Source organism: Furipterus horrens, unplaced genomic scaffold (genome assembly GCF_987537825.1).
Source record: "Furipterus horrens unplaced genomic scaffold, mFurHor1.1.pri manual_scaffold_7, whole genome shotgun sequence".
Classification (NCBI taxonomy): Eukaryota; Metazoa; Chordata; class Mammalia; order Chiroptera; family Furipteridae; genus Furipterus; species Furipterus horrens.
This window is the reverse complement of record NW_028327177.1, coordinates 24,252,432-24,275,229: the sequence shown is the minus strand read 5'-3', so window position 1 is coordinate 24,275,229 and position 22,798 is coordinate 24,252,432. Positions and strand designations below refer to the sequence as shown.

The 22,798-nt window shown below is 32.6% G+C and overlaps 1 protein-coding gene across 9 annotated transcripts in view; it reads left to right on the top strand.

Moving 5' to 3' along the window:
• RIMS2 (regulating synaptic membrane exocytosis 2) overlaps window positions 1-22,798 on the top strand; it is a 426,764-nt gene that overhangs the window by 314,227 nt on the left and 89,739 nt on the right. For 4 of the 9 annotated variants that reach the window (XM_090283463.1, XM_090283465.1, XM_090283464.1 and 1 more), the window contains one exon: window positions 17,452-17,624. The exons of the other annotated variants lie outside the window; for them this stretch is intronic. In XM_090283463.1, the coding sequence (XP_090139589.1) occupies window positions 17,452-17,624 (173 nt within the window). The remainder of the gene's footprint in view (window positions 1-17,451; window positions 17,625-22,798) is intronic. 9 annotated transcript variants of the gene reach the window in all.

Genomic DNA, 22,798 nt, shown 5'->3' with positions numbered 1-22,798 from the left:
TTTTAAAAATGCATATGATACTCCCAGTAATAATGTCAATGAAGAAATGAGTATCAAGGGAAAATGAAGTCAAGACAAAACAAGGTCAAGTTTGTGAGCAAAATGCAGTGTAGTATCCTATACACCTGCTATATGTGGGGCATATACTTTGACCATGAGCTTCCTAGCAAGCAGCAAAGGCAGAAGGAGAAATTCAGTTGGCTGTATGATTTATATAGTTTATACAATAAAAACAAGTTTCTTAGAAACAATGGCAATGATTCTTCTTATGGATACATGACAGAAATTTGTTACAGGAAGATTGACTAAAGACTACTATAGGCATGACTCAAAATATTTTTCAGAAAAACAAGTTTTGATTCCATTTCAATTCATAAATAAATGAATGCCTGAGGCTTCAAACTTTTATAACTTTGACACTATTTATGTTAGATTAGAAGAAATTTTAGTCTTGGCAAAGAACTAATTTTATGAAGCAATATAATTCCCTTAACATTCTCTCAGGTAGTGGTTTCCAAATGGTTTTCCAGTAGCATCAACATCACTTGATAACTTTTAGAATGTAATTTTCTCGCTCCCTCTAGATCTATTAAGCAAAAGTCTGGGTGGTATTTCTGTAATTTAACAAGCCTACCCGGTAATTGTGATGTCAACTATGGTATCAGAACTACTACTCAAAAGTGAGCAGCTTGTAAAATTTATTTATGGGCAACTGAATTCAGTTGACTCCACTATTAGGGTTTTAATTGGAAGCCAGTGTTGAGTAATGTTATTGAAAATGGAGGTTTTGTTTTGAGAATGAAAAATCTGACACCTTTACCAGGCCTCTCACAGTTTCTAACAAATCCTATCATCTGACTATAAAATACTTATCCTGTTTTCTATTGCTGAAATTATGCTTTCAGCTTAACCAAAAATGTAATTAACTCATACGGTACAACCTATTAAAAGGGTCCACAACACAACTTTCTCTTGTTTACTACAAACTATTTCCTCATGGTGAACTATCTTTGTTGAGTCATCTATCTCATCATTCCTAGCCTGATCTTCCTGTCTCATAGATCAAAGAACAAATTATAATTCATCATAAAACATACCTTTGTGCCAGTGTTAGATGGAATCATCTGATGAATAGAACTCAAGAATTCCAATAGGAGCAATCTCAGTAATCCAAACTCTACCCCGCAGGGTCTTCCAGGAGTAGGTTAAGATGTCCCATAGAAGTAATGAAGCATCCTTTCTTGGTATAGGCAGTCTGTTGTTTCATCAACAGAGGTAGGATTCAGATTTTCAAAAAAAATTCCCACTAGATTTAATCTGGCCAGATATTCAGCAGAAAGGTTTCATTTTTTTAAAAAATTGGAATTAAGATCACCTACTCACAGTTTTCATCCCAAACCAGGTCAAGAAATATTAGCAATCAATCTTATTGATGAAAAAAACAGAGAGAATTCTAGTGGCTGCACCCAGATTTCTTTTTTTCTTTTTTTCACTGTGGTTGCCTCTCACTTGTGCCCCTAACTGGAGACCTGATGTGCAACCTAGTAATGTGCCCTGACTGGGAATCAAACCAGCGACACTTGACTTGCAGGCCGACGCTCAATCCACTGAGCCACAGTAGCCAGGGCATTGCACCCAGATTTCTTAATGAAACACACCATTTCTCTAAACTTCAGTTATACCTTGTAACATTTTTCTGTTCTTGTGTCCATTTCTACGTAACCCTGCAATCAGATAACTTCATGTTCTGTCGAAAAATCTCAAGAGAAATTTTGTGGAACTGCTGATATGGGAACATAGGGAGGAGAAAAAAAACAAATTACATTACCCAGAAGCATTCTTGCTGCCAGATTTAGTCTACATGCCTCTGAGGAAGTGTGCTGATTCCGCCTTCTCATGGCCCACGTCCCTCCACCATCTGAGGACACATTTTGACTAAGCATTGCACCCTTCAGATTGTTCCCTAGCCCCAAATGAGGCCACACCCTACTAGACTGTGGCTGCTTATCCAAGCCAACCAACCTTCAAGCCTTTGATTAGTCACCTGCTGTGTACTTTTTTACATCATACCTTTTCCCGAGTGTATTTATGAAGAGAAATAAAACTAGATTTTAAAATCTAGTTAATTGAACTATTAAATAAGAGCAGCGATATACGATGTGGCCCTAGATGTACAAGAGATATTAGTGGTAATCTTTATCAAGGCCTGATTTAAAAATCTTTAGTTCCACCTACAAAATCTACAAATGTCTGTATTGCCTAATTAAAAGTGAGTCATGGATTGAAATGAAAAAGAAACTAGATAAAATCATATGTTAAAATAGTTTATAACCTATATTCTCTCTTCTAAGGTTTTTTTCTTATTTATGTCTGTGAAGGTGGATTTCTCACTCATATTAAAATTCACAAAGCTAGAATTTAAAAATAAAAATTTTCCACAAGTATTCATATAATTTCTCAATTTGTCTTTGAGATAAATAAAGGAGGGGATGATCAGTATATCAAGGGAGAAATGGCTGTTGCAAGAATAACTTCTTGCTGTTGGTGTGCATTATGGAAACCGTAGTGACAGCCACATCCACAGTATAGCCTCTGAAGTCTGAGTCACAGTAACAGAGACAGAAGCAGTTTTGTTAAGCAGCCTTCTGTTTATTTTTACTGATTGTGATTAAATATAGACTACAGAGTAGTATTAGAAATGTGGACTCCAGAACCAAACTGCCTGGGTTCAGATCTTACCTTTGTATGACCTTGGGCAAGTTAATTAACATCTTTGTGCCTAGATTTCTTATTCTATAGGATATGCTAATAATAGTACCTTCCTCGTAGGATTGTTTTCAAAATTATATGTATATAAAACTCTTAAGCATAGTTTGAAATATAATAAAGAATAATTAAATGGTAGCTGTAACATGATGATAGTGGTGATGATAAAAGTGATGGTGATGATGATGATGACTATGATGATGAAGGAGAAAAACAAAAATTGTTAAATTATTTGCAAGAGATAACTGGTTCTTACCTAAGTTCTTGGATTTCAGGTCTATATTTGTTTCCATCAACAATCTACTAGCTGGATATAAGTATATATCTAAGGTAATCTTAAAAATAAATGAGTGGAAAGAGAAGAAAAGGGTAAAAATTAATGATAATTTTTAAAGTCTAAACATTTATTCGATTTTTCTTATTTTTCTTAGTTTAGTCAACTTTTTATATATCTCAAATTATTATTCTTACCATTTCTACTCCCCAGCAACTAGTAGTATTTAAACTTTAATTTAAAGATAGGTAAAGTTATATTTACACATAATTTACCTCTATCTACACACATGCACACACATGCACACACAAATCCTAAAGCTCTAAGCCAAAGGAGAATTTCTTTCCTTCATATTTTAGCTGATAGAAGCAAGAGCTATTAATTTCCTTTTTGTCTCATAGGTACAAATATACCTTGCTTTACATGGAATTTTAGAAATTTATATTTTTATCTGTGATTAATCTTTGAATTTAAAAGTTTCTAACTTCAGGATTTATTTTTCCTTAACATTTTGTGTTAGTTTGCTAGAGCTGCCATGCAAAATACCACAGACTATCTTAAACAACAAAAATTAATTTTCTCACAGTTCTGAGGCTCTAAGTCCAAGATCAAAGTAAAGTGTTGGCTAGTTTGGTTTCTTTCTAGATCTCCCTCTTTGGCATCCAGATGACCACCTTCTGGCTGTGTCCTCCTCTGGTCTTCCCTTTGTGTGCATCTGTGTCCAAATTTCCTCTTCTTATCAGGACACCAGTCCTATTGGATTAAGGCCCATGTACATGGCCTATTTTTACCTTAATTACCTCTTTAAAGGCACTGCCTCCAAATAAAGTCACATTCTGAGGGACTAGGAGTTTGGATTACAACATATGAATTTGGGGTTACACAGTTCAGCCATAACATATCTCTTCAAAGTAATTAATGGTATTTTAAGTCATTACTTAAATGCATTATGAAAGCATTTTGATTATAATGTGAAGACCGATTTTTAGGTAAATAAATAATAATTTCAAACGCTTTGATTTTTGTAAAATGTTACTTTTCTTTTTTGATTTTTTTCCAAGTGCATTCTCTCACATTCTAGCAGATGAAATAGAGTTATGTGTTTGTAAGCTTATTTTTAAAATTATTTTTCTTATTCACAAAACCATATTTAAGTTAAAATATGGTTTTTTTATCCATAATTTTATGCTGATGTTTAAGCATTGGTCCTTTTTCTTTACACGTATTTGTGAGTTTCAACCTCTTACTGTATAACCACATATCAGGCCAGGAAATTAAAAATATTTATTTATTAATTATTAAGTATTCATTTGAGATGACTAAGAGTAATTTGTATTTTAGCACACTATAAAATTAAGGAAGAAAAATTAACTTCTCCTCTTTTAGTAATATAATGTTACTAAAAATTGACAAAAGAAAGAATTTTAAAGAAGTTGCGTTCAGGTCACCTGCAGCTAAAAGGGTCAATCTATGGACAGTAGTGTCTATTGCTAAAAGCAATAATTTCTTCCTGTATATTGCCTAAGAACACACAGAAAAGACTTTTATTTTACCTCCAACAAAAAAGAAATTTAGGCATTCATCTTTGCTTTCATCAAGCATCCAGAGTTACAGGCTTGCTAGCAACTAGAATACTCTGCAGGGGATACAAGGGGTGAATGCTATTGGTCACCAACAGGATGGAGAGCTTGCTTTATAGAATCAGGGAGGATATGGGAAATAAGGAAGGAAGAAAATGTGATATGTAGGGCAGAAGCATTCTTCCCAACTCAAATTTCGTATGATCTAAAAGGGTTACGTATTGACATAAAAATTACAAATATAAGAATACTCATAGACTTTCTGAACCTATGGCATTTATTACCTACTAAAATACATTATTCTGTCTTATATAGTTATTTACATCTTTTGTGTTAAAGTATGTACTTCTTGAGAATGGGGACTATATTATATTCGTTTTTGTGGTCTCTCCAGTAGCAAGCATTTTGCTTTAGCTGTAATAAGCACTCATTGAGGTGGGGTGGTGTATGTGTGTAAATGAACATGAACCTAGATGTTAGAATGGCAGGTGGGGCATATGTTTGGAAAAGGTTTTAGAGTAGATGAATATTAAACATCTTGTACCAAGATGTGAGCTTAAAGAGAAAGTATGAGTTGATTATTGCATAAGAATCCAAAGCAGATTTTCTAGTGGCCATGTTATTATTTGTTTCTGTCTACAGTTAACCATAATAGAATACTGAGAAATAATTGGAAGATTTGGGTTCTAATTTTGATTCTACCACTTAGGTGATAAGACCTTGGATAAATTTCCCAATAGTCCTTTGCAGCCCAACATTTTTCTGTGTACAAATTGAGGGAACCCTGTAATCTATAAAGTGCTACACAAATATATGGTACTTTGAAGGCTGCATTGAAAAAATCACTATTAACACTTGGATTTTCAGCAGCCTCATTATTAATTAAGCAAATTATTTGATCTCATAGCCTAATCTTTAAAATCAGGTTTGAACTAGATTTTCTGTGTTTCATTTCCTTCACCTAATACTATTTTCTCATTCATTGATTCCATAATCTCTGATCAGTGTCAGACTCTCATCTGGATGTATTCTCATAAGTGACTGAATCTACACATTTTTAAATCAACTTATGGCATAATAATTATGATTTAGAGTATAAATTTGTATGTATAATGTCTTTGCCTATTACTTTCATGAAATAATTAACAGCTAAGTTTGAATCAACACAAGTTAAAACCTTTAGTCAATTAGCCCAATTATTTAATTATGGAGCCATCTAAATTGGTAATTTCTATTTAGCTAATTATAATTTGAACATATCTATACTTTTATTATGTGATAACTTTGTTTATGAGCACAAAAATTTGTTATAATTTTTCTTCAACAGAAAGTTTACAGATATTATTTATTAGCAAATAAATTTACTGATGTTTTCCTAAACATGGAATTTCAATTATTTCATTTCATTAGTTTTAGAGATTGTAAAACAATACATCAATCTGGAAATAATATAACTAACCTTGAAATATGTCTCATATGAAAAAGGAACATAACTTCAGGAGGTAGAAATATTGTTTGTAAAAGGATATGGAAGTTGGCCTGGCTCAAGGGAGTACCCAATAACAGTAGTTATTTTTATTATTTATTATAACATATGAGGTAGGGGTAATAAACAAAAACAAAACTGACAGCTGAATTCCATTCTGATGGATGAACCAAAACTTACCAGTTCAATATAACGTTCTGAGTAACAGAAAATGGCTATGATTTTATTATTAGCCCTTTCAGGTCATGTTCATGACTAAGAATACTCATAACAAGGCCAACAGTCTGCAGCATCCAGTCATATAAAAACGTGTTACTTCTTAACTTATGCTCATTTCCATTTTTCCCTGGCACCAAAACTAAAGAAATAAAAGATTGCCTAAATTTTAAATTGAATATAAAAGTGTTAGTTCAATAGGATGTAAAACATGTTTTTATTTAAGTTAGTTTATATGATACTGTATTTTTATCATTTTAAAGTTTCACTTGTTTAAAATCTATCCAACTTGTGTTATTTTTATGCTGTTTTTATATTCTGATTATACGTGACATTTTAGATAGAATTTTCAAAATTTCAGAAAGAAAATAAAATCTTTATTTTAAAATATATACTTAAAGAAAAAAAATGTGAATATTTTAAAAAGAAATGACTGAGGTTTCTAAACATAGTATCCCATTAAAAGTGAAATTATAGTTCACAAAAATTCTTTAAATGAAAAGAAATAGACTTTTATATTAACAAGTTGTATAAGTTTAGTCAATTCACTTCTCTGACTCTCAGTTATCTCATCTATAAAATGAGGAAGCCAATGAGGATGTCACTTTTGCCTTTAAAATATTGTGAGATTTTTGGTTGTTTGTTTGTTTTTATGAATGACTCAGTAATGAGCAAATAACTAAAGGTATGCTTCAGCATCAAATGACATTCTTTGGGTTTTTTTAAAGGGTGATTATGTGAGTCCTCTTGTACATCTGCACATATTTTGTAACCTCAGGGGACATTTACTAGCTTTCCCTTTCCTGCAACTCAGAACTGCATACCTGAATTCTGGGTTTGCAAAATTAAAAGACAAAAAAATGCCAGAAAAACAATAAAAGGAATGGCGGTAAAACAAAGGACTGCGTGAATGAGGAAGAAATAAAGGAAGGAATCTAGAAATGAAAAAAAGAAGAGAGAGAGGATGCAAAGAAAGGAAGGAGGGAGGAGAAGGGAGGTATATAATTCTTCCAATCTAGGAGTTAGTTCATAATCAAATTAGCAAGACACACATATAAGTAATGCTCATAGAAAATAGGCTGTGTTAAGTGATATAATAAAAATAAACCCTGCAAAGGAAGAGTAAGAAAAGTATTCATGTCGCTTGGAGAAATCTGTGAATACACTGTAGAATGTGAAGGACAGGACAGGCAGAGGGGAGGTCTTAAGCAAGGTTGTACAAGCCTGTGAGCACAAGCCATATATAAGGAACAGCTAGCTAGTGGTTCTTCAGAATGGAAATGCAGAACAAACTGGGATATGTATTAGGAGATAACAGTGGAAAGTTGGCTGGGACAAGACTGTGGAGGGCTTTAAATCTCATTTAAAAATCTAGAATGTTCCTTTTTACATTCATGGGCTTTAAAGAAGAAGTCGCCAATATGAACACATTTGTGCTTTTAGAAGATAATTTTAATGGTATACTTAAGATACATTTGGAAAGGAGATTAAAGACAAGGAGTCCCAGTCAAAGGCTATTGCTGTAGTCCAAGCAAGACCTAATTGTTATTCCTTGCCATGTTTTGACTGTTGGCTCAGTTCTTTATGGTTTTAATGCAAACTCAGTTGATGTTGCTCTGTCTTCTCACACAAGGAGTGAGACTAGTGGGCCTCTTCCAGATTTCTGCTTATTCTAAATTTGGTGGGTCATTGTAACTCTCAGGCCCTTTCAAGTTTTTCAACACTGGTAATAGAGTACCTTAAGTTACTCTGTTATTTTCAAAAGTATGACTATTTGAAAGGGAGCCCCACTTTATATTACCAATCCATTAATTTTTGTTGTGTTTCTACCTGCTGTAGATTCCCAGGACCTTGGTTCTGCTTTTGGAATGCTAGCTTGTCAATCAATATCCATAATATCTCTATGCTATATTCTAATAAAAGATATATTCTCTAAAAATACAAAAATTATATGATAAGACACATAATATTTAAAGATATTTATAAAAGACCAAATATCAGGAATTTGTATGGATAAGGAGAGTTTCTTTATGGTATTTCTTAATTCTAGCTAGATTTTACAGGTTTTAATCTGAGGGCTTGGGGGAACTTTTAGTCATAATAATGGTATAAGTGCTTTAACATTGACTCTTCTCTATTCTGGAAAAATAAAGGGCTCATTGGTTTGGACTAGCAGCAGAGACCTCTGTTCTACTCTTTCTGAGATTGGATCTGAATGAAATGTTACATATATCAGAATGAAATACTGTTATTAATATAAGGGTCTGGGAGATTGATGCAGAGATTTCAGGAGTTATTAAGGGCATAAAAATTAATCTAACATTTGAAAGCAATACAAAATAATAGTGAAAACAAACTATAATTAAAAATTATAAGATAAACAAAATTTTAAAAATAAATCTAATACTAAAACTGTCAAAAAGAAAAAAATTATTCAAGTTATGTGACTGTATCTAAATTAATAAATGGCTGAGTGTTAATACATATTATCAGTAAATTTAAAGATAACAGTTGTCTTAGACATTAGGAAAAAGAATTGATATAGAAAATATTTGAAAGTTATTTGTAAACTACAAAAATTATTCAACTTTTAATAATTATTAATGTTATGGTCATGGATTGTTACATTTACATTCTTTGGTTTAACTTCTCTGGATGCCAACTATAAAAATAATTATAAAGTCTAATGCAGGTTAACAGCTTTAAGAATAAAAAATTTCCAGTTTAGGTTTGATGTTACCCTACCTTAAGTAAATCAACCAATCTGGTGTCAAAAAACAGTAACTTATTTTTTATATGGGATATGGAATTAGGAACTTACAATGTTTTCATAGCTTTTTTCAAGTCAAGATAAAATGTTTAGATCACAGCCAAATGATGATGAAAATTGAGTGTCACAATCTAGAGCTTCTTAAGTTTTATCATGGACTATGCCTAATTATTATCATGATAACTATTTACTATGTGTCAGGACCTATGTTCTCATTTAAAACTTATATTAGGTTCAGAGAAGAGACTTGCTCAAGAGATACAGCTACCCATAGGTGGGAGAGCAGTTATACATTTGTATCTTTCGACTATCTGTTCCATGGTCATTACGATATACTGCTTCTTCTCATTAAAACTAGATGACTATATTATGGTTTTCATCAGCATTACTGGTTAAAGAATGTTCTTTTATACTGTAAGGACAGAAAATATTCTTCTGACACAGAACAGAATGACTGGCATATCATTCAGGTTTACATTCAGATGTTCATAACAAAAAAACTTACAGAATTATCTGAATAAGTACAGATTATATTTTCACAAACAAGGGATCTAAACTACTCCCTGTTTTTAGAGCTTGTGTTCCAGCTCCCTGTTGCTAGAGTAAGACATTCATCCCCATTGTCACAGAATGACTCCTACAGCCCTAAGTTCAAGTTTCAACTCTGAGTCCAGTCCGAAGAAAAGGCAAGAGGAAAAGGCAAATGGCCATACCAGACGAGTCACCCCTCTGTACTAAGAAAGTAATTGCTCTCTCTAAACCCCTCCCGTAGATGTCAGCTTATATCTCAGAGGCCAGACTCAAGTCAAATAATCACTTCTAGTTACACAAGGGATCCTGAAGTGGTTTTGTTTCTTTGTTGTTGTTTGTTAGACAACTAAAATAAATCTGGATTTTTTTTTTTTAGTAAAAAACAAAGAGAATATTAGTAGGCATTCAGCAGCAACTGTGACAAATAAATAAGTGTAATAGACTGATTATCAACATGAAAGACCAAGGACCCATTCAACAGTCCCAGATAGCTAAAAAGTGAGATATTTGTTTCTATAAAATGACTGAGCAGTATTTCTCAACTGATTAGAATGTGGAATATTGTAGGAGAAGTCAAAGATAGCTCACAGATTTTCTAGGTTTTAGTTGGATATTGAGCCTGTTAAATAATGCAGGAAATATAAGTGATACAAAAAACAGCTAGCTTGGGGTGAAAGAGAGAATAAATTTGGTTTTGGCCACATTGAATTTGATGTACCCACAAAATAACATATGAGAGATGTCCTGTTAGAATCTGGAAATACAGGTCTGAAGATGGGGAGAAAGACAAGGGAGAAAGATAAGAAGTTGTCTGTCATTACCTGGTAGTTAAAATGGATAGATAATGGATTAGATCACCCTGGGGGGATATATATATATAGTGAAAAGAAAAGAGGGCTAAAGATTAAAACTTTTGAAAAATATAATTTAAAATCAGGTTAGAGGAAGCAGAGGTCAGCAAAGGAGGTTAAGAAGGGTAGTCAAGGAAACAGGGGAGAAACTATGAATGACATTATTTGAGAAGCCATAGTGGAAAAGTATCAGGGAGAGAGAGAACTTCAACATTAGATGTAATAGCAACGTCAAGAAAGAAGAAAACTAAAAAGACACTGCTGGCTGGTAAGTTAGGATATTATTGGTGTTTTTGTTTTTGAGAACAGTTGCAGTAAGTGATAGAACAGAGTAGGTGAAAAGTTACGGGTTCTGAGAGGGAAAGTGGTAAATGCATTTGTTAAAGGTAAAAGCATGAGCTAGATCTCTAAGCCTGAGATTTCATTGCAAAACTCAAATTTCCATCTCTGAAAATTCTGAGAAATCAATGGAAATAAATAAAGGATGACATTTCTCAAGGAACAGCTTTTTAATAGTAGGCATAGAGTTCCCACTGAGCCAAGCCTTTGGGAAAGTTATAATTGATTACTAGCAAGAATTCTTCCTATACAAATTCTCCCTGAAAAATAATTAACCATATAAATTTCCTTCAAACCAAGAGACAAAAGTATTGGCCTCTAGGCCAGTGGCTACCCTTTCTAAAATTGTGGATTTTTACCTTAAGCTGTTTTTTGCTGGTTCATCTTTCACAAGATTTCGCTAGATGACTAATTTACAGATCTGATGTGTTATTGTCTTTCACTCATTGTGTCTTAGGAGTCTGAGTGAGTCCTACGAACAATGCATGTGTTCCTACACCCCACGCCTAGTGGTGTGTACCACTTCTGTTCAGTGACCATTTGGTAATTTGAAATCAGCTGTGATGGGAATATTTATTGCTCGGAAATCAGCAAACTGTAAATCAGAACTTTTCCTCCTTGGATAGCTGGTTGTTAAACATATACTAGCCCACCCCTGACTATACATACACGCATGGAGAATGAAAGAATTAGGTGACCAAACTATTCAGTTATCATCACAGTGTTTTATGCTCTTATTTGATACTTTTTACTGGAGATACTACTCCAGTGTATAGCCCAGATAAAACAAGCATTCTGTTCATTTTTATTGAGTTCCTTTACATGCCAGACACTGATCTAGATAATAGGAATATAAAATAAATAAGACAATAATTATCTCCAGGGAGTTTATGCTTTAGCAGAATGGGTGGATAGAAGATGGATGGAGGGATGGATGGATGATAGATAGGCGACTGAGACAGATCTATGATAAAACTATAAGAAGGGCATGAATAAATTAGTTTAGGAACATGCAAGGTAGTGATTAATTCTTCTTGAAGAAATTAAGGAAGGTTTTTCTAGCTGGGATTTCGTTTGAAGAATATTGTTTATAAGGCTACACCTTAAATTAGCTCTCAATATTCAGCGGCCTGCCCTGTATTCTCTCTCCCAAGCACAGACCTTATCACACAATACCCTCTTTAGGAGACCTATCTAAATATAATTATCTCTGGCAAACAGATTTTTGCACAGTTGCAGCATTCAGATCAGACACTGATAAGAGCCTTAGCTAAGACAGAGAAGAAAATCATCTGGAAGTAACTCATCAGGGTATCTACAATTGTGGTACTATCAAAAGACAACAGCTACTCTCTTTGAGTTATGATGTGCAATAAAAATAGGATGTCAAAAAAGAGGAGATCTTCTTGTTCACATGATTCTTCAATTGACCACAGTGCCAAGACTCACTGTGCTCTGTTCTTATCTCCTCTATACATCCCCACTAATACCAAAGCCCTGCCCAGAATTTCAGCCTCTCCTTTCTCTTCCAAAGATTATGTTTGCCTAATTTTTCCCTATCTTTGATCTAGTCATTGTGTTTTCTCTCTGAATATATCAATAGTACTGCAAGTCTTCTTAATGATATAAAACTTGTTTTTTCTTCAAATCTGGGCTTTCTTACTATCCACTAGTTTGCAATAATCCATTCTTGGCCTAGAGCTTTAGACTGCAAATGACAGCGTTCTGGTGAGATTGATTATACTGAAGACCTGAAATGCTAAAGGGAACTCATAATTCCACCCACATGTTTTGTCTGAGAAGTTCCTGTACAAACCTCAAACAACCTGAGATGCTGTAGAGAAATCGCTAGGAAATAAACTAATTTTTAAAAATTTTAAATGAGTATACTGGAGAAAATAAAAATTTTATTTTAGATATTTGAATATACTTTTTTCTCAGGAATATTATTCTAAAAGTTTAATTAAAACTTTCAATAGAGCTTTGCAGATATGCTGTTACTTTCCACTAATGTTAGGTAAATAGGGAGAACATTAACTTTTCCCGGCCACTTAGAAACTCCTTAGAGTCTGAAACATCCTGAAGAATAATAATTTCCTGTAAACTTTTCTAGTTCATGATCTGCTTAATAGAAATGTACAAAACATCAAAACGTTGTCGGGAAAAGCTTCCTCACTCTCTTACAAGATTTTAATGATCTCTAATCAGAGCACAATTTCAGCTGGGATCATATAATTCTATGCAATAACCTTGCTTTCTTATTTTTCCATTAAAGAGAAGGATGAACATATCATTCATTGTTCATCTGTCAGCTATAAACTAATACTTGCTAATTCTTTAAAACACTGTTTATTGTGTAGTGCCAAGACAACACCAACTATTTCCCAAATAAATGAACTTACATTTATAACTCATTACCTTGGTATAATAATAACTTAGCCACTTCTATCTATCTCAATTTTAAAGTATATAACTTTTGTTTCTTATACTTTAGGACAAGCAAAAAAACACATTTAAGAAAAGCAAAAAAAAAAAAAATTACCCATTTTAAAAGTGAACTCTAGTGTTAGGTCATTTATTACTTTGATTTCTGGGCATTTTGTGAATTGTATATATGAAGATGTTATACTCTAAATATATTTAAAATAAGTTCTAACTTTTTATTTATAAAAATATTTTTCTTATTATTTCTCACTTTCCATATTTCTCATTCTGTTGAACATGTATATATTTGTAATGGAAACCTGAGCTAATCCAAACGTGAACAAGCTTAGCCACTTAGAAGCACCCAGCGCAATGCACCTGGAGCAAGCCTGGGGTAGGCAGCAGAATCTTCCTCAACTAGAGATTTGGGCTAGTTTGCAGTTTTTCTTTATATGAATTTTTCAGTCTGTCTTTATTTAATGACCTACTTTTTAGGCACTGCTATGTGTGAGCACACTATTGGGTATTTTGAATCTTATTTTTCTTACTCCTCACAATAATCCTTAAAATAAGATTTATCTTTATCCTTCTGGTTCAAAGGCTAAATTTGAGTTCCAATTGAATTAAATTAAATCTCTGACTTGTAGGTAGTAAGAGAGCTACAAAGATAAGGAAGATATTCTCCTGACCTTTAGGTGTTTTTATTCTAATAGAGATTTAGAAAATTAAACACAAACACTCTTATATACACACACACATATACACACCCCTATAACAAGAGGTATTATGTGATAAATTATATAAAAGGTATAAAAATATAGTATACGGAATCTTCTCTTTCCTTAAATTTTGCATATCCAAAATTTTAGCTCAGCAAACTAGATTACCTGAGAGGTCTTAGGCAACCAAAGGTATGTGCAATACACCATGTGTGTTTAAAAAACACATTCTTAAGCCTTAGGTTAGCATGTATGCACCTATGAATTGTTGCAACAGGATCAAAAGTCACGACTACGTAAGAAAGGCTAGAGAATGCAAAGTCAGGTCCTAACTACTGAAATTCAAAAGTCAAATAAGCAGTTAGGCTTCAGAACAAAAAGGACAAGAACTAATCCTGGAGAAATGGGATACACAGGTACCAGGAGGCCTTGCATATCAGGGTAAAGAGAGAGAGAAAATGTAAAATAAAGCATCTTTGTCAGCCAAGAAGTGTCATATGTCTCCTGCTGAGCTAAAGCTCTTCCTCATCCTGCGTTGGGAATGAGTAATTCCCTATGAGGTGATGGAATATGAACGAACCTGGCCTGAAGCCTGAGGACATACTGGGAGTTAGTGGAAAAAATTGGTTTAATATTTAAATTTTGCTTTATAAAAACATTTTCTGAAACAAGTCTTTTGGATTTATGTAGAAATAGTTACATTTGTATTGTAGCTTAGAGCAGACTTAAAGTAATAAATTTATTGTTGGGTATTTTTTACCCAATACTTCTTTTGTTAAAGACATTCCTAGGACTGATACTAAGCCAGTATTTAACTACTATCTAATCATCATCATCATCGTTATCACCATCATTTCTCATTTATAAAACACTTGTTATGTGTTACATACTGTTCTAAGTGCTTTGCATATATTATTTAATTCTTACAGCGAGCCTAGGAGATGGGTATGATTGTTATCCACTTTATGACAGATAAGAAACTGGAATCATAGAAACAAAACCAACATCATATACCTAATAATTAATGTAACCAGGATTCAGACCACTGATTCAGTCTCACTCCAGAGCATGTGCTCATTCATGGAGATTATAATATTACCCTTACTACCTCCTAGAGTTAAAATTTGGATTTTTTAATTTAAATTTAGATGGTATAATCCATGAACAAAAGCAAAGAAAAAGATATAATACCAAAACAGCTGCAAAGAAAAAAATGTAATACCAAAAATGCTTACCTGTTTAATGTTAAGTTATTTTAAAAGGTATAATGTCAGACTGCTTTTCTCTTTTAATATAAATAACAAAAATGAGAAAGATAAAGTCCCCCAAATGCAGTCCAGTATCTATTGAACAGTTTAATAGTTTTGAAAATTTTCTTAATACATCCACTTTTCATATAAGTGAAATGTCCAAAAAATATATAAATAAAAAGAAAGACTTCCATTTATGTCTCAACTTGAGATCAGATTTAATGTTAATATATTTGGTGAAACATATACATATACAATGTGTGTATGTGTGTATTAAGACAGATAATGTGGACCCCCTACCCCCTGTTGAAATGCTGTTAGGTAGTATCTGACATTTTCTTTTATAAATTTTAAAAATATTTTAAATTTTTTTGGTTTGAAAAAGAATATCATAGACTAGATGTTCTCCAAATAAATCCACTGTAAATAAATAATCTTCCTTTTCAAATAAAACATAGAGTTCTAGTTACAGAGATAGTTCTTGGGGAATAAAAGCAGTATTTTATCAAAAAATTTAATTATGTTCTTTGTGTTCATTGAGAATTTATTAAACAAAATGGAAAGTTAAAGTGGACTAAGATAGGCCAATTTTTACCTAATTTGAATGTATATTTCTAAATTAAGAGTTTGATTATTAAAATTTTATGAAGCCTTAGAAATAATCTCTTTACATTTGAAGAAAAGGATCAGTTGTTAATTCAAAAATGTATAACTAGGTACTGGAAGATTGTGGAGAAAAAAAAAACAGGTTGTTCAAATATGATCTAATGTTTATACTACACCCTGCTACAATTCATTTTTATAACAATTCATACAGACCTGTTTATTAGGTAATGATTCTTCAAGTCACAGTAAATGGTTTCTATAAGATAATGTTTTAATGCTTTGTGAAATTTACCACTATCTTCTGATTAGAGAAACCTCTGTTACAAAATTCACAGATAAGGATAGTTCAGTATTATGTTTGAAGTGTACATAATTAAAGAAAAATCTATTAGCAGATATTCTCTTAACCCAGTAATAGCCATCAGTAACATAATAATACTGGCTGAATATTTTATGTTGTATCAGATGCCAGACATGTATTACATTTGACCCTTGAACAACACTGGTTTGAACTGTGCAGGGTCCACTTTACACATGTTTTTCAATATACATGGTAAATGTATTCTCTCATTATTTTCTTAGTAACAAAAAAATATGTATTAATTGACTGCATACATAATCGATATGGCTTCCAGCAAACAGTAGGTTATTAGTAGTTAAATTTTGAAGGAGTTAAAAGTTATATGATTTTCAATTGCTCCGGGATAGAGGGGCAAGTATCAACTCTTCTAAACCTCCATGTTGTTCAAGGGTCGACTGTATTTCTAATTTTGAAAACAACCCTTCATAAAAGATATTATTGTTCCTATTGTTTTATAAACAGGATTTTAAAGGTTAAATGATTTGCTTAATTTTAGTCAGCTAGTAAGAGGTTTTCTTATTCTAGGTTTTCCAGACTCCATAATCTATTATTTTTTACATCCCAATGTCATTAACATAAAGCATTTATGATGACTTTCAATTTACCAGAATATTTGAACATCCAGAACACCCTGCATCCTGGCTGTGCCAGGTAACTATCTGATCATTTCAATTGCAGGAACTTTGAATTGAATAAATAATAATGACATTTTCTAGCATTTCTAGGATTCATCAAAATTCCAGCAATCATTCAAAAGTTAAATTTTCTCTTTTCTCTTGGCTTTTCTAAAAAAAGTTAGTTTTTTAATAATTAGATTTTGTATTATCTCTAGGTTTTCAGTGAATCATAATGGATTAAAGAGGAAATTGATGGCTACTAAAATTGTTTTTATAAGTTATGATGGCAAGTTTATTATAACTTTTCTTTCAAGTTTTATTTAGAAAAAAAAATGCTACTTCCTAATATTAAGCCAAACTTTTATTTCCCAGATTTTACCTAAATGTTCTTTCCTGAGGCCATTGCTGTTGTGAAACTATTTTAATGGCCTTCATTGGGGTGTGGTGAAAATGCTCTAATTGCCTTTGCTAAAAACAAAGGTTTTATATAAATTGAATTTTTCTTTTAGGATAATTGCCATTCACTTTTGTTTTATATGCAACTGAGTGGGGTTTTGCAGTATCCTCTGTGGACAATAAAGTGCTGAAATAGGAGAAGCTAATAATTGCTTTGTGTGGTAATACTGACAACTTCTGCGTATTTGTCAATCTGTGTTAACAGTATCGATCAGGATGGGATCCTCATAGAGGGGCAGATAATATTTCCACTAAATCTTCGGACAGTGATGTAAGTGATATATCTGCGGTTTCAAGGACTAGTAGTGCTTCTCGTTTCAGCAGCACAAGCTACATGTCTGTCCAATCAGAACGGCCAAGAGGAAACAAGAAAATCAGGTGAGTAAGGGGACTTTCGCAGGAAACTCTTCTAAATATGTCTTAGAAGGTCTTTATTTTTCTTTCCATAAACATAAAATCCTTTATTTATAAACATTAATGTTTGTCATTAAGGCAGTAAGAACTTCTGTAGATATTATTTTTTATTTTATTTTGGTCTACCTTTCAAAACTTGCACAGGCGAGTTTTATAGATCTTACAACAATTTTCTTACTAAATTACTTGAAATAATATCATTAGTTATTTTTAATGCCTTATATTTTAAAAAGTAATTGTCATATATTTGTTGAGTTTAAAGTGATGATTTTGTGAAAACTTGAATTTTGTAATGTTCTAAGAAATATGAAAAATTACATTTGGAGGGGATTTTTTCCTAGCTAAATATATTTCATGATTCAGAAAATGTAAGAATATTGCTTTCTTTAGTAGGATGCTCTTATAAATGCATGGAAAAAGTCCTCAGCTTCTCAGAATTTATAAATGTTATATATATGCTCATAAAATTTGCAATTATCACCAGACCTATAGATTTTACGTGGACCAGAGTTAAATTTTTTTCCTTCTAAGTGTCAAAAAAAAAAAAAAATCTGTAATGAAGAGACAACTTTTTTCCATGCCACTCTTTAACAGAAAAATGTCATTTAAAAAACAACTGTGATGAAGTATTGCTTACACAAGTGCTTCTCCGGTGTACTGAGGAAAAGTTACAACACTTAAAAGTTTTAATTTTTATTTATGTTTTAGTAGTTTTTATTTCCTTTCTGTTTTATGTGCATTTTTCTTACTTTTTCTTTCTTTTTTGTGTTTATTTGCATGCCTTCCTTCCATTTCTGTTGCTTTCAAAGACCAAAGGGAGTAGAAGAGGGAGGGGAAGAAGGGGATAAGCATGAAGAGGTAGTTCATGAGGAGGAAGAGGTAAAGGAAGAAAGAATTAATGAGACTGAGAAAGGGAAAGAGATTAAAAAAACATCTAATGAGAAAAACAGAGAATCGGGAGATGAGGAAAAACCACAAGATATACCTGAGCAAGGGAAAGAAAAAGAACAGTGGAATAAAGAGGATTTGCAAAGGCGTTTCTCACAAGATGGTGACAGGTAAAATATGCTCATTTGTGTAGACATTTCCCATTAGTAATTAGTAATGTAGTCTTTTTTTTTTTTTCCTACCCATGAAAACTATTTTGCCTTTAACATTTGGTTTATTTTCTTGTGTTCTCTCTGTCTTCTAATACAACTGATTAATATGTTGTCTAATTATTATCAAATAGATTGATTTATGAAATAGTCTTTCATTTGTATCCACTAGTTCTGAGAGTCTGAATTATTGGTTTTCAAGTTACTTAGGGTGAATCAAACGCAAATTTCCCATTAGTTTTTTTAGCATGAGTTACTTTCTATCATTCCCATTTGTATAGTCAACATCTTTGAAATGAAGTTCTGAAAGGGCTGAAAAAACTTAGCCTACTTTATAAGAAATATTATATATTAGAAATGAGTTTTTAAGAAGAGTAGCAAAATAACTAATAAGTAAGCTTTATTCAGTCTCTGGCTCTCTTGCCTCTTAGTTTTCTGGTGGGTGCTGGTGCAGTTTTGAGTCTTCAATAAGAGTGCAAAGCAGAACAGTGGAAAAGGAAGGGTAGCTGCCCCAGGGTTCATTAGAAGGCAGACATATTGGATTTGGCCCCTCTCAAAATTCATTCAGCTAGAGAACCCACCAGAGAAGGAAATGTGAACAGCGGATAAAGGCAGGGAAAAAACAGAGACAGCAAGGTATAAAGCAACTATGCTTTTATTTTCATAACACAAAGCCCTTAAGATGAAGCTATCCTTACAGCGCTATACTGAAGGTCAAATCAGCACAAGTAAGCAGAAAGACTTCAGCTTTCTGCATGAGGAGATGAGGTTTCTTTAATTACATTTACGTGAGACTGAGGATTGCAAATCTTGTACGTTTTGGAGGAATTGGGGTTTCTAGTATTCAGTCCAGAATGTGATTTTGTGTTAGTTCAAGTCTGCTTGATAAGCACACACTATTATAAGCCAATTTTTGTATCAATGTGTCTTAACCCAATCCCAGTTTGTGCTTTAATTAATGAAAACGATCATTGGGACAGATATTTATCCCGTGGTTTAATCTACGATACTTAACATTTACCTCAATTTGGTATATTTATATCTCAGCTCTATGAAAGATTCTGTACAACAGACATTAAACCTAATGAAATTAAAGTAGGCATATTTTGTTATTTGAGTCTAAACTATTAATTCAGTCTGTTTTTATCTAACTTCTGATAATTACATGAGTTTATTATTAAAGGCCATTTTACTGATTTGTAGGTCATAGTATCATTTTGTCATTAATTCACAGAGAAAAGCTTTCCAATTTATCCTTGGAAAGAGATATGGTTTTCTTTTGTGTATACGTACTGTATAAATGAGAACGTGAGTCCATACTGGCTAAGCTGGCTTGTATACAGGTTTAGAGAATATTATAACCTAAATTCCCAATATATCTTTTTTAAATTCTTGTCTGAGGACATTTTTCATTGCTTTTAGAGAGAGGGGAAGAATAGGGGGTGGGGAGAGAGAGAGAAAGAGAGAAATATCAATGTGGGAGAGAAATATCGATTGGCTGCCTTCTCCTAGTGTCCCAATCTTGGATCAATCCCGCAACCAGGGTATGCGCCCTGATCAGGAATCGAACCTGCAACCTTTCCATCTAGGAGATAACGCTCCAACCAACTGAGCCACACCAGCCAGGACCTAAGTTTCCAGTTTTTTATATTTCGTTCTTCAGGAAAGGAACACATTATTTTACAGAGAAATGTGCTACGTTTCTAACAATCTGAGTCATCAAGGCATTGTATTCAGTTTCAGTAACCAAGCATATTTCTGGAACTGTAAACTGAAGAAGCTCAGGCTGATCTTTCCAGGGAACATGTATTCCATGAAATGGCAAGGGTGTTAACTGTAATTTTTATAAGAAAATGGTGGTGTCAGGCTACAAATAGGATCTTGAATTTGCTTTCATTTCTTCAAATAAAACTAGCAGTCTTCTTTCTGAGAGAAAGTATGTTTGCGTACTCCCAGTGTCATTTTGTTTGGGTAGTTGTTAAAAGCAATCATACATTGTTTAAATGCTAAAAACAACTTATGGGCTTATACAACATTGGAAATAATCATATTCTATAATGCACCATTGATGTTTTATGCCTTTTACTTGTAATCCAAGGTTTTTGAACAAAAAAATTTTTTTGACTTCAGAGTTTAAGTATTTATAGTACTGTTACTATTTAAAGTTAACCTAATGACTACAATGAACAAAATTTATTATAGTTGCTACTTTCATTACAGTGTTCAGATCTCATAGCATGATACAGAATTATGTTTTCTGTGCTCTGCTAAGTCAAATTAATGTACATCTTCTGAATGTACAAGTAGAAAATGAATAGCAAAATATAGACTCAAGAAAGTTTATTAAACATTTGAATGTATTTGTCCTAAGTTGATAATAATATATTCATATTTAACTATTTATATTTATACACATGTATATAGGTCTATTAAAGTGCCCTAATATCATTCATGATGATATGGTGAACTCTAGAAAATCTGGAATTATATTTGCCATTTAAATTATTTTTCTTACTCTGCACATATTTTAATTTTTATATCTATTTATATTTGCTGATTATATGCCAAATACATGTAGTAAGCTAGCCCGGGGGGAGAAAAAGAAAAACATTGTTACGAGGTAAGAAGAAATCATTCATCCAACTAATATTTACTTAGAAAATTTCTATGACACTGTACTTAAAAGTAGGAATGGAAATGAAACTAAATATTTTCATACTTTCAAGCCTGAGAGTGAAGCAATTCTTTAGCCTTGGGTGGATGGATGTTTAAACATAGCTCCATGTCCAAAAAAATGTCATCAATACCTAAACAAAGTCAAAAGTTTTTTTGACAAAAAAATTTGGCAAGGAAAGGGGAGATTTAAAATCTGCAACGGAAGATAGAAAAAACAAATACTGAGAATATAGCAATGTCAAAATCAGCAATGTTGGTAGCTTTGTCATCAAATTAGGTTCTTAATTTATTCTTCCAGACTCTTTTCTGGAGACATAAGACAAAACAAAAAAAATTCCAGAAACTAATCCTTTATAAATTTTTAGTTCAAAGGCATTTCTATAAATGCTAAGGAATTATAATTTATCTTTTGGAAGAGAGTGTCCTTGAGATAGGGAAATTTTTTAAAAGAAAAAGATAACATGAGTTTAAATTTTCATGAATAGCTGTTTTTAAGAGACTTAAGCCATCTGTATTATCAAGCAAAAAGTTATCTTTAGAAGGGCAAGCAGAATAATTGTTAATGAAATATTTATTGCTGCTAACATATTATTTTTAGAAAACATACATTCATGACTATGTAATATAACTTGATGTGCATGGCATATATCTGCTTATGTTATTTTTCTCCTAAAGGGAACAGTATGTTTCATGAAAATAATTGTGGATTAAGAATCTAAGATATCTGGACTCTCACCTTCACTTTGTCACATGTACCCACCCACTATATCAGCTTGGGCTTTTTTACTTGTCAAATAGAGGAATGGATGACTCATGTCCTCTTCCATCGTTTAGATAGATGTAGAACACACAAAACAGGAAAGTAGGCGTCTTCAGTTATACTGACGATTATTATCATGAACTCAAAATATAATAGGTTCTGTGACTAACCACTAGTAGAACAAACAGCTCAACATAAGTTTCTGTCATTTGGCAAACATTTTTTAAATTTAAGCAGCCAATATTTAATACTTCATTGATCAAGTTGATCAAGTTGAGTGTTTTTGGTTTCCTGGAAGTATTTTTCAGTGCTAACTTATCCCAGAGGTCACACTGATGGACTATGTTCTTCCACTGATGTATTACTGATGGTTTGTGTGTGTGTTTTTTTTCTTTTGCATTGAGGCTATATCTTCTAGTTAATACTACTGAAGATATTAATAAGCCCAAGAAACTTATCTTCTGTTTTATGATTGTACATAAATAGGAAACTTTTAAAAAATACTTAAAAATCACTCTTAGATTTGTGATTCTGGAAAGTTTGGATGGAGCCTAGAAATTTACATTTTTAAAACAAACATCCCAGGGGATTATGATGCAGGTAGC